Source organism: Montipora foliosa, chromosome 10 (assembly GCF_036669935.1).
Source record: "Montipora foliosa isolate CH-2021 chromosome 10, ASM3666993v2, whole genome shotgun sequence".
Taxonomy (NCBI): Eukaryota; Metazoa; Cnidaria; class Anthozoa; order Scleractinia; family Acroporidae; genus Montipora; species Montipora foliosa.
The window spans coordinates 19,791,853-19,807,105 of NC_090878.1; the positions used below are offsets into that span (position 1 = coordinate 19,791,853).

The window sequence follows — 15,253 nt, forward strand, 5'->3', positions numbered from 1 at the left end:
TGGCATATCCTTAAGTTTCAAGTTTTTTGCAAATTGCTTAGTTTAACTTTTTACAAAAGATGCCATATCCTTATCCTTTAGGAGGCTCAGAACAGATGTTCAGCCAAGTGCTCCGGCTTATTGTCACACATGCTACCTGAGCCGCTCCAGAGGATCATTAATGAATCAAGATTAATACAACCAGAAATAGTTTGTTAGATTTGGTCAGGTTTATCTCAAAAGTTCGTCCAGCGTCCTTTCCTGATTTGTTTGGAAACAAGTGAGAAACGTTACTTGGCATTCTTCCAGTGGAATTTTTTTCATCTTTCAGCTTTTTCATAAATATTTCAAATTTTTCTTCAGTTTATAGTTCTTTCTCACATCATGTGCCGGGTCACAGAATTATGATATGATTTCAAAATCTAAGAAACAAAATACTTCTCACTGAATTAGTTTTCAAGATACTTTTCAAGCAACAAGTTTTAGAGGGCCTTTGAGCAGCACAGTTGTACCATTATCATAGCAGCAGTTGAGACCCAGCAAACACCCTTTAAAACATTGCCTCGCAATAGTATTACACAGGTATGAAGCTGTAGCCCTTTTGTAAAGATTGGAGTGATCTTTTTCCCATTCCTTAAACTGAGAAAATAATTTCTCTTTTCATCAGTGACCACATTTCTGTCATTCTTTAGAGTGCTCTTTACCTCTTTGAACAATTGTGTATCTAGATTAATGCTGCAGTGACATTTTGCATTTTGCCTGAGTATAATATTTATGCTGATTTCAAAACCCAAGCAGCTGGATACAGTTGAACAACAACAATAATAGTAATAATAATACTAATAATGATAATTATAATGATAATAATAATAATAATAATAATAATAATAATAATAATAATAATAATAATTGTTGCTTGAGAACATTAGCATTATAATAATAATAATAATAATAATAATTATTATTATTTTTATTATTATCATTATTATTATTTTTATTATTATCATTGTTATTATTATTATTATCATTAATATTATTGTTGTCGTTGTTCAACATACTTGTACTATAGAAAGAGTATGCTGTTTCCTTCTTTCCGTGGGAAATATGAAAATAGTACATAAATCAGTTACTAATGGTTCATTTTTTGAGGTTCTATTTTGTTTCCCTAAACTGAAATATTGTGCTACTTTTTCTGATGTGTCCAATAACGCTGACTAATTAATAAAAAATATTGAACGAATGTGAATTAATTATTAAAAGTTGTCACCTTTTTGAGATCTTCGATTTAAAGAGAAATATCAAGGTTAAGATTTTATATTTGCAGAGGTACAACTCAGATTATGTACTACATGGATCCAAACTCGTTTTACTATTGGAGAAGATTTCTTTCAGCATTGTTTCAGAAACCTCAGGACTACGTTGTTGTTATTACTGTCGAACACACAGCACACTTTTGTATGAAATATGAAATAGCAAACAAGAATTTCCTTAGAGCAAAATTAATGTTGCTTGAGAACATTAATGACAACCCAACTTACGGTGCTCATAAAATATTCACAATCTCTTTCCTGTGTTCTTTGCAACTGTCATTAATCTTTTTTCACGTTCATATTATTGTCCATTATCCAAGTAAAATTGTCTCAAAGGAATTGCCAGCACATTTGGACAGCCTGGGTATTGCCCTTTGCAAGGCATTAAAGAACACATCAGCTGTTACTTTGGCAGCATTCAGAAGCAAAGGTTTTCTCTGGAGATCAGCAAAATTTCAGCCACAGCAATTGATGCAAGAAATCTAGAAATACCTCGACTAAAAAGAGGAGATCAAAGTAATCGCTGCTATTTCATTAGGTGAATCGGGGAGGACATCTTAAAGAAAATCTCGCACACTTGGAAATACGCTGCTGTAACGATACTTGCGAAAGGTTCAGCGTATTTCTCCGCCGATATTCCGAACGACTTCCTGTACATTTTCATTTTTGTGCTGTGATTGAGACTTTTCCCTTCGAGAAAAGCCTTGCCAAACGAACCAAGGCGAGTATATGAAGTGATTTCCGTGTAAGAACACACCAAACGACTTCACGGCCTGCTGACCTCTGATTGGGCAAAAAAATTTCTGGTACCAATCAAAATTGAGAATGACCTCTACGGTTTGGAACTGGTCTGGTAACTTGTCCCCAGGGGCTCTTCTCGCCCTACTATGTTTTTCTTCGTCGCCATTTTCTTTCGCCCGTTTTCACTTTCCCTTGCCTCTGTGATCTGCCCCTGGGTCTCCGAGGATGTGAAGTGTGCTGAAAAAAAGCCTTCGTCCACGGACGTCAGAGATCAATAAGTAGCTGAGAGTTGACTGTATTTACCAATGATCCCTGAAACGGCCGCAGAAATCTTCCATTATTTGTTTTCTCTTAACTTAAACCTAACCCTTTCGCCATAGCAAAGTGGAATTTTCCGGAAACGTCCCAAAACTAATCCATCAACCTTCATTGTCATCTATCATGTTTTTCCAGGGCAGTAAGTATTAGCCTGGGAATACAGCCACCAGCAGGCGAAGCGTTACGAATTTTCCGCCCCCCGCGTATGTACAGCGGTTTACCGTTCGAAAGGTAAAATGACTCATGTATATCGGAAGGTAAAAAGTAAACCATGCATAAAATGTGAAAGTCGAATTTTGGCGGGGATAAAACGCCATACTCCTTTACCCTTATCTCAACGTTATAGCGTTTGATTACATGTTTCAGTTTCCAGAGTATCCAAATCGTTGAAAGTTCGACTCCGCCTAAATTTCTTTTCTTCGAAAATGTACATCGTAAAGACTTCTGGCTGGCTCGTGCGCTTTTATCTTTCATGCTCTCTTTGCCTAACTTGGTATATGGATTAGGTAAATGAGCACTGACGTTTGTTTCTAAATCTGCCTTTCGAAGGAGAAGGGGGTACAAATTAGATTGGGTGGAATCGAATTGATCAAGGGGGGAAGGCATGGAAGAATTGGCGGCTAAAGAAATAGTACTTGTGTGAAACTCTCGTATTGTGAACATGTTGGTCATTACTTTATTTACATTTGGTGGCTCCTAAAGGAGCCGTTGGGGTTATCACAGTCTGAACTGAAACCTTCACTTCTTGGCGGGCTTCTTTGATGAGGATTTTTTCTTCGGCGCCTTCTTCGCAGCGGGTTTCTTCGTCGGCGTCTTCTTCGCTGGCTTCGTCTTCGCGACTGGTTTTTTAGCAGCTGGCTTCTTAGCTGGTTTCTTAGCCGCTGTCTTTTTCGCCGCTGCTTTCTTTGCTGCAGGCTTTTTCGGTTTCTTGGCAGCTGCCTTCGGCTTCTTCGCGGCCGGTTTTTTCGCTGCGGGTTTCTTGGCGGGCTTTTTCTTGGGTTTTACTTCTTTCACATCCTTGTTGAGCTTGAAGGATCCCGAGGCTCCTGTACCCTTGGGCTGAACTAGAACTCCACTCGCTACACCTTTCTTAAGAGCCATTTTTAAGTGAACAGCAACATTATCGCCGACCTTGTAGTTCGCTTTGATGTACTTGTCGATGGCTTGCCGAGACGAACCACTGCGTTCCTTCAAAGAAGCGAGCGCGGCTTTGATCATCTCGATGTATTTTGGATGCTCAGCGGGCTTTGCTGGTTTCTTTGCCTTGGCAGGAGTTTTCTTCGGCGATTCAGACATCTTGACTTCGATTCTCCACCTACAGAACTCACAGTAACAAACAGATTTAATGCAAAGTCATAGCGGGGAACCGAATATGTAGTAACGATGCGGACCACCGTGAAAACAGTTTACGTAGCAGCCTTGTTCGACTATGTTTCCAGAATTTTGTGCTTGTTGAGTAACTTTCACTGGACAAAAAGACCCACTTTAAAGCTCCATATCATTCACCTTTGCGAAATATTGAAGTTTGTTTAATGGCAAATACTCTGCTGTTATTTTTTCTGCACCAAGCTGTCCCAAGACGGTGAAATTTTCAGATTTATGGTGCGACCTCGATCCAAAACTTATCAAGCGTCATGTTTATGGTTAAAAATCTCAAAAATTATACGAAGAGTTCTCACGCTTTCAAGAAATTCTAAGAGGTTATTTATCATTAAATTTATGTTATGAATCTGGATGAAAGAAAAATAACAAATGATCGAGTTTAATGCAGATTTCTTCAAGCAACAAAGACAAGGATGACTCCAGGGCGTCTAGCATTGTTCTCTGAAAGCACACCTTCGCCGAGTTAAAAATGCTCTCTTTTCTTTAATAAAGCATTTACTCGCTTGAAAAGATCGTCTACCAAGCAGTGATTTATGAAAGTAACATCCAAAAAAAGGGAAAGAAGTTTGTCCAACATAATATTTTCTAATCAGAGGTAGCGCATCGGCTGGTTGCATTTGGTCAGGGAAACTTCTAAGGAAATAACTCGTTAGGAAATATATTCGATCAAGTGCTTTAGCCCACTTTGTGTAGTTTATTTTCGTTCGACGTTCTCAATGTTGTTCGTGAGACACAAATTACCATTTTACGGACTGGTATTTATCAACTTTCATTTGCGGTAAGTTTACTTTGGCCCCGCTGACAGTGAACCGATTGTACCGATTTTTCGCATGTGAACAGTTTGGCTCGACTACCTGAGACGAGGCAGCAAAACCTTAAATGCGTACGCATAAAATAAACAGGAAAGAAGCAACAAACCTGATATATGTTGCTAGCGTTCGCTTTCGAATAAAAGGTTTTTCCGCCAAAATTCTCACTGCAGCTAACGGAATCTCTCGATTCAAAAATCATTTATTCACTAACTTTGCAAAAATAGACCTTTCTTTAAACCAGGGTTCGTACACTTTAAAGTTTTTCAAATTCCATGACTTTCCATGACCTTTTCCATGACTTTCTGCAATTTTCCATTACCTAAAGTTTAGCTGCCAGTTTCGAAAATTGTCAAAATCAACCTTGTTTTTGGGGTATTTTCTGACATAACTCGTCTTCATTTTATTTTGTCCTTGCTTCCACTTCTGCAATAATTTACGTACCACACGTAACTATAATTTTCCATGACTTTCCATGACCGACAATTAAATTCCATGACTTTCCAGGCCTGGAAACTGAAATACTTCAATTCCATGATTTTCCAGGTTTTCCATGACCTGTACGAACCCTGTAAACTACAGATTACTGCTCAGTCAAGATTGTCAGGCCATTTTCTGAATGTGAAAACGCAACTATACTTAATAAAAGACGAACTACAAAGAAAGATGCGTCTTAATTAATATATACGCATAATTAAGTAAGGTCAGTTTTTGTCTCGGTCACGCAATAAGATCGCTCGGTAAGTAAAAGTTGTCTCTGTCGGGTACCAGACAGGGTTTCTTTATAATATAAAACCCTCCATTCAAGTCAGATACGAAATTTACAAGACTATCTGTAAAACAAAGTGAGAAATCCACCCCGCTATTTCCACCAGAAAAACTAAACCCAGTGATTTAAGGGTAAGAATTTAGAGTGTGGTTAAACTCCAAAACACATACTATTTTTCGAGGTCAGCGCATTAGTGAAACCAGAAGCTTCTAATTTTGCGCGCAAATATGAATGTGACCATCGGACCACTATATTTAACAGAGAAGGGGAAACAAATTCTGTCGGTCATTGCTTTTATTCAAGTGTTGGCTCCTAAAGGAGCCGTTTGTTTTGTGAGATGCGTTTCCTTCTTATGCTCGCTCTCCCCGGATTCGGCGAGCCAACTGAATATCTTTGGGCATGATGGTGACACGCTTGGCATGAATGGCGCACAAATTGGTGTCTTCAAATAGACCAACGAGGTAGGCTTCGCTTGCTTCTTGAAGAGCCATCACAGCAGAGCTCTGGAAACGCAGATCGGTCTTGAAATCCTGGGCGATTTCTCGCACAAGACGCTGGAAAGGCAGTTTGCGGATCAACAGCTCGGTGGACTTCTGGTAACGACGGATCTCACGAAGAGCAACTGTTCCAGGCCGATATCGGTGAGGTTTCTTGACTCCACCAGTAGCAGGAGCGCTCTTACGAGCGGCTTTTGTCGCAAGTTGTTTGCGTGGAGCTTTCCCTCCGGTTGATTTTCGAGCGGTTTGCTTGGTACGGGCCATTTTAAAACTGACAAATTGACAATATTCCAAACACTCAGTTGCGAGAAATATAAGCAGATAAAAAATCTGTTATAAGAAAGATGTTTATATCTACCGCGTTCTTTTCTGATTGGGCAAAATTAAAGCCTTGTGATTGGCTAAAGTTACAGCCTTGTGATTGGTTGTTGTAATATTATGTGAACAACTCGTCTGATTGGTTTATTGCTGGAGCTTTCGATCCGTGGAAAAGCGAAGCTCGAAGATTTACCACATTACTCCACTTTAGAGCAAAATGGCCCACGGAATAGTCGTTTTTTAATGTTTAAATAAAGGATAAATAAGATAGCAAACCATAAGGCTTCTTTAAATTGTACAATGGGGAATTTTAATAACAATTTAGCGAGACAAACGTCTCTCCACTTCTTGTTGTTGTCGTCAAACCACTGCTCGCCTCGAATAGCTGTAGCTAACTGCGAGTATATATATAGTGGTACATCATATTTTTCATTTTCCAAACTTTGAAATATAATTGTAATAAACTTGTAGTAAAAATAAATTGTATTAAACTTGTTGTTATCTTTTTCACATGACATATTCTAAGGCCCTGTTTACGAGCAGGTAGACGGCAACCCTAGTGCTAGGGTTACCCTAGCACTCACACATTTCTTCTTTTTTTCAACGACGTGTTTACAAGGCAGCTAGGGTTACCCTGGCGCTAGGGTAAGCCTGGGTGCTTTCCATTATGCCAAAGATTTAAATGGAACGGTCCTTTTCGGTTCGGTCCGACCGGAATATTTGGGACCACCTCTGGAGGTGGTCCTCTTTGACCGATCGGTCCGGTCCTATAGCGTGTGATTCCCGACAAAATTCAACGTTAAATTCTGTTTTGCACACTTTTCATTTTGTTACTCAAATTGTGTTCTGTGTTCAAATTGTTAAAATCAAATTCTATTTTGTATTCCAAATTCTATTCTGTTCAGTTTGAATTGGCTTTATAATTGTTTGGTTCGCTATTTGGGAGCAGATCCTTAAAAGACATACTCGTTCGAGCCAAACTCTAAGCTGGCTAAAACACCTGGATAGGAGTTGTGTAGGCTTGTCACACTCCATACGGTCCGACCGAAACGTGCTGTTCCATTTACAAAAATTGTCGTTTCAATTTCCAGTCCCATTTCACTGTGATGTAACCGAAATTTCGGTCGAAACGTAAATGGAACGCTTCGGTCCGGTTGGAAATTTACTTTTGATTAAAAATGTCGTTCCATTTTTTCTTGGTTAGTTCCACTGGTCTCGGACCTGATGGTCAGGCATAATGAAAAGCACCCCACGTGGACAACCTCCAGTGGTAGTCCTCTTGTTCCTTTCGGAACGGAATTCGCGAAATGCCCTTACCATTTGCGAGAATCCTTCCGTTTCCAGGCCCTTTCTCACATGATCGAGTAAATATATGGGATGGAATGCTGTAGTACATGTAAATGGTAAGCGCCATATTCTCTTCCATTTAAGGACGGTGCCTACTATTGTTTTGTATTGCGCATACTTTCTGCGCATCTCGAGATTTCCTATCGGCAGTGCTTATTAATACAGGGATATTTTTGCGCGGTTCAAAACTATGTGGAGAAAGCAGAACTTAGCAAGTGTTCTTGGTATCCAAAAAGAAAATTGGGGGTAACCACGCATTTTTCAGAGATAATTACGCTTGAATTTGGAAAAGAACGCCATACATTGCTTTGTATTTTAAAGCTTTTTACAAATATTGTTGATTAATTATCTTCGAAAAATGCGTGGTTACCCCCAATTTTCTTTTTGGATTTCAATAACCCTTGTTAAGATCTGCTTTTCCCGCATAGTCAGTAAACCGCGCAAAAAATATCTTTGAATTAGTAGGCACCGTCCACGAGTTACCATCCACTAAGAAGAGTATTTTACAAACGGTTCAGAGATGCGAGCAGCGCTAGGTAATTTGGACAGATGAGGGCCGAGACAAACTGCTATAAAATACAAATAAATTTACAACAACAGCTTAATTCAAAAACATCATATTAATTTGGTGTCGTTATTGCGCGCCTATATGAACAGAATCTACGTCATTTTGTGAGCATAATTTCGAAAATCAGTAGCATAATTTGGAAATTATGGCATAATTTTGGCATAATCTGGCAAAATTTCGAGCACTGCTAGTAGCATAATATGCCACTTTTAGGAGCACAAATGCACAATCCGCCAAGGCCTACGCAGTACCGTAGACATAGGTTTTTCGACAGTTTTGTTTCCGCCCAAATTGGACAATTTTATGCAAGGGCCAGCTGAACAAAGTAGAAATGCCGTTCCTTGGGAGATGTAACCAGCGAATAAATTGTGGACTATTAAAAAACAAAAAATAAAAAATAAAATTAAAAAATAAATTTTTGGCCCTATATCGCCCGAAGGCGCCCGAAATGTCTCGGGATTGGAGAGAAATTACGGGTAAGCCTGGGTGCGAGTGCAGTGTTCGACTGTTCCATTGCCACCGAAGGTCTTCGAAAATTTCGTGTTGGAAGTCATGTCGTTCAACAAATTGTCCATAGCTTCTGTAGATTGTAAAGAAAAGCGCGTTTTGATGCGCGTTGACTTCAATGTGCCTCTTAAGGGAAAGGAAATTACCAACAACCAACGCATCGTGGCAGCTTTGCAGAGTATTCGCCACTGCTTAGATAATGGCGCACAGAGTGTGGTGTTGATGAGCCATCTGGGACGCCCAGATGGTCGTGTTGCAGAGAAGTATTCCTTGGCTCCTGTTGTTGATGAACTGAACAAGCTCTTGAAGAAGGATGTGAAATTTCTTCCCGACTGTGTAGGCCCTGAAGTGGAAGAGGCCTGTCTGTCCCCTAGCCCTGGTTCAGTGATTTTGCTGGAAAACCTGCGTTTTCATGTCGAAGAAGAAGGCAAAGGTGTTGACAGTGATGGGAACAAAGTTAAAGCAAGTAAGGAGGACGTTGGCAAGTTCTGCGCATCCTTGGCAAAGCTAGGAGACATTTATGTCAATGATGCCTTTGGGACGGCCCATCGCGCCCATGGTTCCATGGTTGGTGTCAATTTGCCAATAAAAGCTGCAGGATTTCTTATGCAGAAGGAACTGGTGTATTTCTCTAAGGCAATGGAGAATCCCGAGCGACCATACCTGGCTATCCTAGGAGGAGCTAAAGTCGCAGACAAGATTTTGCTTATAGAGAACCTGCTTGATAAAGTAGACGACATGATCATTGGTGGTGGAATGGCGTATACATTTGTGAAAGTACTTCACAATATGGAGATTGGAAAGTCTCTCTTTGACGAAGATGGGTCCAAAATCATTAATAAGATCTGTGATAAAGCAAAAGAAAAGGGAGTGAAGATTCACTTACCAACAGATTTTGTTGCCGCCAGTAAATTTGCAGATGATGCTGATACTGCCAGTGCAACTCTTGAATCTGGGATTCCTGCCGACTGGATGGGCTTAGACATTGGACCAGAGAGTCTCAAGAAATTTCAAGAGGTGGTGATGAAAGCAAAAACCATTGTTTGGAATGGTCCCATGGGTGTGTTTGAGATGTCAAAATTTGAGGTAGGAACCAAAGGTATCATGGATGCAGTTGTTGCAGCCACAAAAAGTGGTACAGTATCCATTATTGGCGGTGGTGATACAGCTACTTGCTGTGCTAAGTATGGAACAGAGAATCTTGTCAGCCATGTCAGCACTGGAGGTGGAGCTTCTTTGGAGCTTTTGGAAGGTAAATCAATCTTGAACCTGCTTGTTTTTCCATTCAAGTTGTTCATGCCCTGTTCCACAGAAAAGGAAACCACACTAGGCAGGGACTAATGTCTTCAAATCTTAATGAACATTCCCTGCAGAGGTTTCTTTTTTTGCTGCCTTGCTGGGCTGACGAGACTTCTGACATAGGTCAAGACTCACCGTGTTGAGGATGTGCGGCAGTTACTTAGCGACCGAATCCTCACGTGATACTACATGTTGTGTGGGCTCACTTAACAACAACAGAATGGGCCATTTCCGAGTTGCTGTTTGTCTCGGTTTTGAAATGAGTCTTGGTGCTCAACTATTGTAAGGGAAATGAGTTTGATTTGCATAAGAATACTCAACTCATTTCCATTTGAATGGTTGTGCACCAGAATTTGCTTTGAAGCTGAGGCATGTTGCAACTCAGAATGGGCTATTACTGTAAAGGATTATGCATGGGACACAGCAGGCTCAAGTCACAATCTGCAAACATATCATGGGGCATGTGGTTTGAAGAGTGTCGTCCAAGGTTGTGGACAGCAGTTGGATCCTAGAGAGTTTCAACCCATGGCAGAGGTCTCTTTTCCCGCACTCGTCAGCCCAGCGAACACAAAAATAAAGGAAACCTTTGCTAGCAGGGAATAATGAACAGTATTTGGGTTTTTAATGGTTCCAACACGTGCCACCGCGCACCGGTGGCTCAGTTGGTTGAGCACCAGGCTGTCGCATGGGAGGTCGCGAGTTCAATTCCGGCCGGACCAACACTCAGGGTCTTTAAATAACTGAGGAGAAAGTGCTGCCTTTGTAACTACATCTGCAAATGGTTAGACTTTCAAGTCTTCTCGGATAAGGACGATAAGCCGGAGGTCCCGTCTCACAACCTTCCAATGTTAATAATCCTGTGGGACGTAAAAGAACCCACACACTTGTCGCTAAGAGTAGGGCACGCACTTCCCGGTGTTGTGGTCTGTCTTCTGTTGTGTATCATAGAGGGCCATGTGTTAGAAAACTCTTTACTGGGTTAATCATGTATTACCCTCTCAAAATAAAGAACATTGTATTGTATTGTATTGAGTCAATCATATCCAGGAAGACAAGACAGTCAAATTATTGTTTGTGACAAAAGGAGCACTTGATCCTCAGTTTTCAAAATTCCACAGTTGTTTGTCCAACCTGCATTTTGTCATGTGCACACTGCCAGTACCCTACCAATTCATAATCCAGAATTTTGATGCATAATTTGCACTGGTATTGCACATTTTTTGCACTGGTGTTACATCTGAACTGCACTGCTCTTAGCCAACCAGAATTTAGTAATTTTTTTCATGTACATTATTAGATGTGGAAATGGGACATGACATCATGATAATGTTTAGTGGCAGACTTAATAGTTAGTCGTACACCACTTGGTATGACAATCGTGCTATACATGAGGGAGACAGTATTGATTTCCTTGAAAAAGAAATAAAATTTTTGTATTAAAATAGAGTTTGATTCAAAACAGAGTTGTGTGCAGTACAGTTAACATTTCTTTGATGCTCTGATATGAGAGTATATAAAATGGTACATTTTGTTGTTTTCGTGATTCTGTGATATGTTGTTCCCTGTTCTGTTGACTGACTTGAACATTTGACTGATGATACTATTAATTTTGTCAACAGGTAAAACTCTTCCTGGAGTAGCTGCCTTATCAGATGCCTGACTATGTCCAAGTCATCTGTGAACTACATACAAAAAACCTTCAATGACTTACCTCTCTGTGATTTGGTTTTAGGTAGTTTAAATTATTAGTAACAAAATTAAAAAAAAGATTCTCTTAGATAGATCATTTGAAAGCAACCAATATGGAAAATATTATTCTAATACCAAAGTATTTCAGTTCTTTTGTTAAATTTGCTATAATTATGAAATGATTATTGGTATGATTGGTTGGATCTTGAACATAACAGCAGACAAAGTTGAACTAATCATTTTGATCTTAAAATGATAATGGCCCTAGCTTAATGTTACTTATGCACCTTGATCAACAATTATTGAAAAGAAGTTTGGAAGAATCCAGGCCTCAGGAAGTTATTTATGGCAAGACTGGCACTAACTAGATGTAAAATCCTTAATTTCATCTGTACCGGTAGTGATTTTTTGAACTTTGATAATAATTATTAGCACAAATTATTGCCTGTTGATCAACGTAACCCATACTTGATCATGTGACACTGTAATTGCACTGCTTCACTAACTAAGCTACCAAGTCAACAAGAAGTGGGTTATTACTATTATTTTTGTTGTTGTTGTTGTTGTTGTTGATGTTATTAGTACAGTCATCCAGAAAGGGTGATGAATATTAATATTATAGGTCTCCTTCTTAGCCACCCAGGCTGTAGTTGTGTAATGTTCATGTTCCCACTAAAGTATGATATGATTGTAATTTGCTTAATCTCTGAATAATAATAATAATAATAATAATAAATAAATAATAATAATAATATTATTATTATTATTATTATTATTATTATTATTGTTGTCCGTTTATAACAATCGTAATGAAAGTTAGGTGCTGAAGTATTTACCTTTTAACTTGCATTGAATGATAAAAGGAATAGTTACCACAAAGGAATTATTTCATTTAGAAAATGGCTATTCGCATTTCTATTATATTGTTTTTCTTTAGTGATGTTATTGGGCTTCCTGCTTTAGGGATCAATTTTGTGTGGTGAGGCATTTGAAGCAGCACCAGGCATTGGGACTGTACTATTTACATGCAGCTTTCAGATGCGATATTCTAACAACTGGGATCTGATTAGGTCCATTGTTTCTGGTTCTGAATAATAATTTATTTTCTCAGTTTTTCCCTCAAGGTGTTTTTAGTTTTCTGTACCTAGTGGTGTTGCATCTTTATGTTGTAGCTAGATTTTGGCTCTTGTAATCTGTCATGTCATTCCAGCTCTCAAATGATTCAAGTGTAGTATTTGTGTATATTGTTTGTATTATGTGATTAGCGACAGTAATATTGAAGGATTGAGCTGTCAACGAGGGCAGATGGACTTGTTTCCTCTAATGCCAAGTGACCTGTAACCACCCTTTATGCTACGTTATCTATCTGCTCTGTGGTCCTCTCCATGTGTAAATGGGCAAGAACAAACACCACACAGGTAAAAGAAGCCAGAAAACTTCAGACTTCAAGAGAAAAAAAGACTGAAGGAGAGTAGCTGGGAACTAATTTTGGAAACATCCCCATGGGAACAATGCATTTTAAATTTCATGTGATTAACAAGGAGAAGGCTATACCCCCCCCCCCCCCCCTCCCACTTTTTCTTACCATGTTGTTTTCAGGCTTGATCAAAGACTTAGTAATTTACACTACTCATACCTATACCAAGACCTAGCCCGCCCACTTTCAAACATACTCCGCGGCTCCTGGAACAACTCAAGGGCTACACTGGGTGTCTCCCTTTCTGTTTCTTTTCTTTTCTCTTAGTGTAGTACCTTAAGCACATTGAAGTTGGATTTTTTCCAAGTATCACTCCAGTCATCATCAGAGCACCAAGGTTCACATTCACTATTTTAAAAGGGGACATAGTTTTTGATTGAATGAAGAGGTTGGTGACCCACTGGCTCCTGAACTGTGCCCATTGATGGGTAAAATCATTTGGTGTTTGAGTATTAAAAATTAGAAACCAATTATGGGTTTCTGGTAAAATCTATTAAGTCTCTCTCCTAGTAGGCAATGGGTTAATAGATTTGCCACATTTTTGACAAGACTGTCATCTTTATTTATTAATGACCTAGTTCTTGTGACTCTCCTAAAGTGCAGTAATAGGACGTCTATGCTAGCAATCACATGGTCAGAGTCATCAAAAGGATACACCTCTTCTTAATTGTTTGTTGTCTTAGTTGGGTGGGTAGCAACCAAGTTGGTGGTAACCTTGACTTGTCTTGCTACAGACCTTGCTGCTTGTGAAATCTTACCAAAGGACACATTGGAAACAACTAGTCTATATTTTCAGCTTATTATTGGTATAGACTGGAAAGATAATGAAGCCATGATGGAGGAGAAAAATTATTGGCCTACGGGTATTAACACGAGACCAACACAAACTGAGACGGGCATGAGTCTGTATCGGCCTCTATACATTTCTTTTCTTACATTTACACAAGACCTACCTGACAATGAGCTCAGTATGACTGTCTCGGTTGTAGGACAAAGGCGAGAAACTCTCATACCAGTCTGAATCTATTTTGTTCTCGTGTAAATAACAAATCTCAAACCTGATCCAGAAATTTCAAGCCTGTATGCTTTTGGGCCTGCGATATATTTATGAGACAAAAGATATCATTCCATCCTGAAACCAGGCTTCAAGCATTTTGTACAAGTTCATACCGGCCTGAGTTTGTGCCCGTCTCATGTAAATATCCACTATTAAACTCGAAGGACACTGATCACTTGTTCTGCAGTGGAAGGAACTTGTACACAACATGGACCACTCCTACGGGCAACCCCTAGGGCAGCTTGAACAAGTGGCAAATTGAGTCAATGAAAGCTTGCAACAATGAAATAGTCATGGTGTATCAAACTACCGTAAACACTCACAGATAAGCCGCAGGTCCCCTGTAAGTATTGTACCAGTGTATTTTAGAAGTTTATTGAGGTGAGGAAAGATGGGGAAAAGTTCTCACGCACTTGTCACTTGCTTTCTTGTCTTCTCTCCTCTGGATGTGCCTGTGATTTTGTTGCCCCCTTCCTATTCGCCCATGTCACACACCAGCCATATTGTCCTGGGAGACCAAAAAAGCTTTGTTTTACCACGCCAAGCCTCACAGTGGAAACCATGGGGGTGAGGCTTGGCGTGGTAAAACAAAGCATTTTTGGTCTCCCGGGACAATATGGCCGCCATGTGACAAGGGCGAATTGTCGTCATATTCAGCAATTTTATCTTTTTGGGGTATGGTCCATGGAGTGAGGGTCTGATTAAAAATGAAAGCTGTTGCCAAGAAACATTTTATTATCCTTGACACCACACATAAATCTTTGTTTGTCACCAAAATTAGCTAAGTCTTAATTTATTCTGCTTAAAATCAAATCAAATATTAATTATGAAGCAATTGCTATTTTTTTTTTTAGTTTATTAATTCCCATCTGTTGATACCCTGGGTCCCAGTTAACTGTAATCCATATACTGCTTCATAACTTCAGAAGCAGAACATCTGGTAACCGAGGTAACCTTTTGCAGCTGGTACTGCCAGCATTTATGTTAGAAAGAGTAAGTGGATTTCAGGGTATTCTCCGATTTCCACCTTCATCTCATGTCAAAAGCCTCCTTAAAGCCTTTTAAATGTCCTTTTGCTGTCACAAATCTTATTTTCATATTTACATGTATTACTTCCTCTTCACATCCCTGTGTGAATAAAATGTTAGATTAATATTTTTAATTTTTTTGAGATAAAATGGTGAT

The 15,253-nt window shown here is 39.4% G+C and overlaps 3 protein-coding genes across 3 annotated transcripts; 1 reads left to right on the top strand and 2 right to left on the bottom strand.

Moving 5' to 3' along the window:
- Positions 1-2,999: 2,999 nt before the first annotated feature.
- LOC137973035 (histone H1-delta-like) lies at positions 3,000-3,692 on the bottom strand. The gene has a single exon (XM_068819751.1). It carries the CDS (start codon positions 3,642-3,644, stop codon positions 3,087-3,089), a length of 558 nt encoding a protein of 185 aa, XP_068675852.1. The 5' UTR covers positions 3,645-3,692; the 3' UTR covers positions 3,000-3,086.
- Positions 3,693-5,659: 1,967 nt separating this feature from the next.
- Positions 5,660-6,070, bottom strand: LOC137972602 (histone H3). Its single transcript, XM_068819344.1, has one exon. The coding sequence runs from the start codon at positions 6,068-6,070 to the stop codon at positions 5,660-5,662; it is 411 nt and encodes a 136-aa protein (XP_068675445.1).
- A 2,454-nt stretch (positions 6,071-8,524) lies between these two features.
- LOC137973583 (phosphoglycerate kinase 1-like) lies at positions 8,525-12,079 on the top strand. Its single transcript, XM_068820426.1, has 2 exons — positions 8,525-9,798; positions 11,465-12,079. Exons 1-2 carry the CDS (start codon positions 8,592-8,594, stop codon positions 11,503-11,505), a joined length of 1,248 nt encoding a protein of 415 aa, XP_068676527.1. The 5' UTR covers positions 8,525-8,591; the 3' UTR covers positions 11,506-12,079.
- The last annotated feature ends 3,174 nt before the right edge of the window (positions 12,080-15,253 follow it).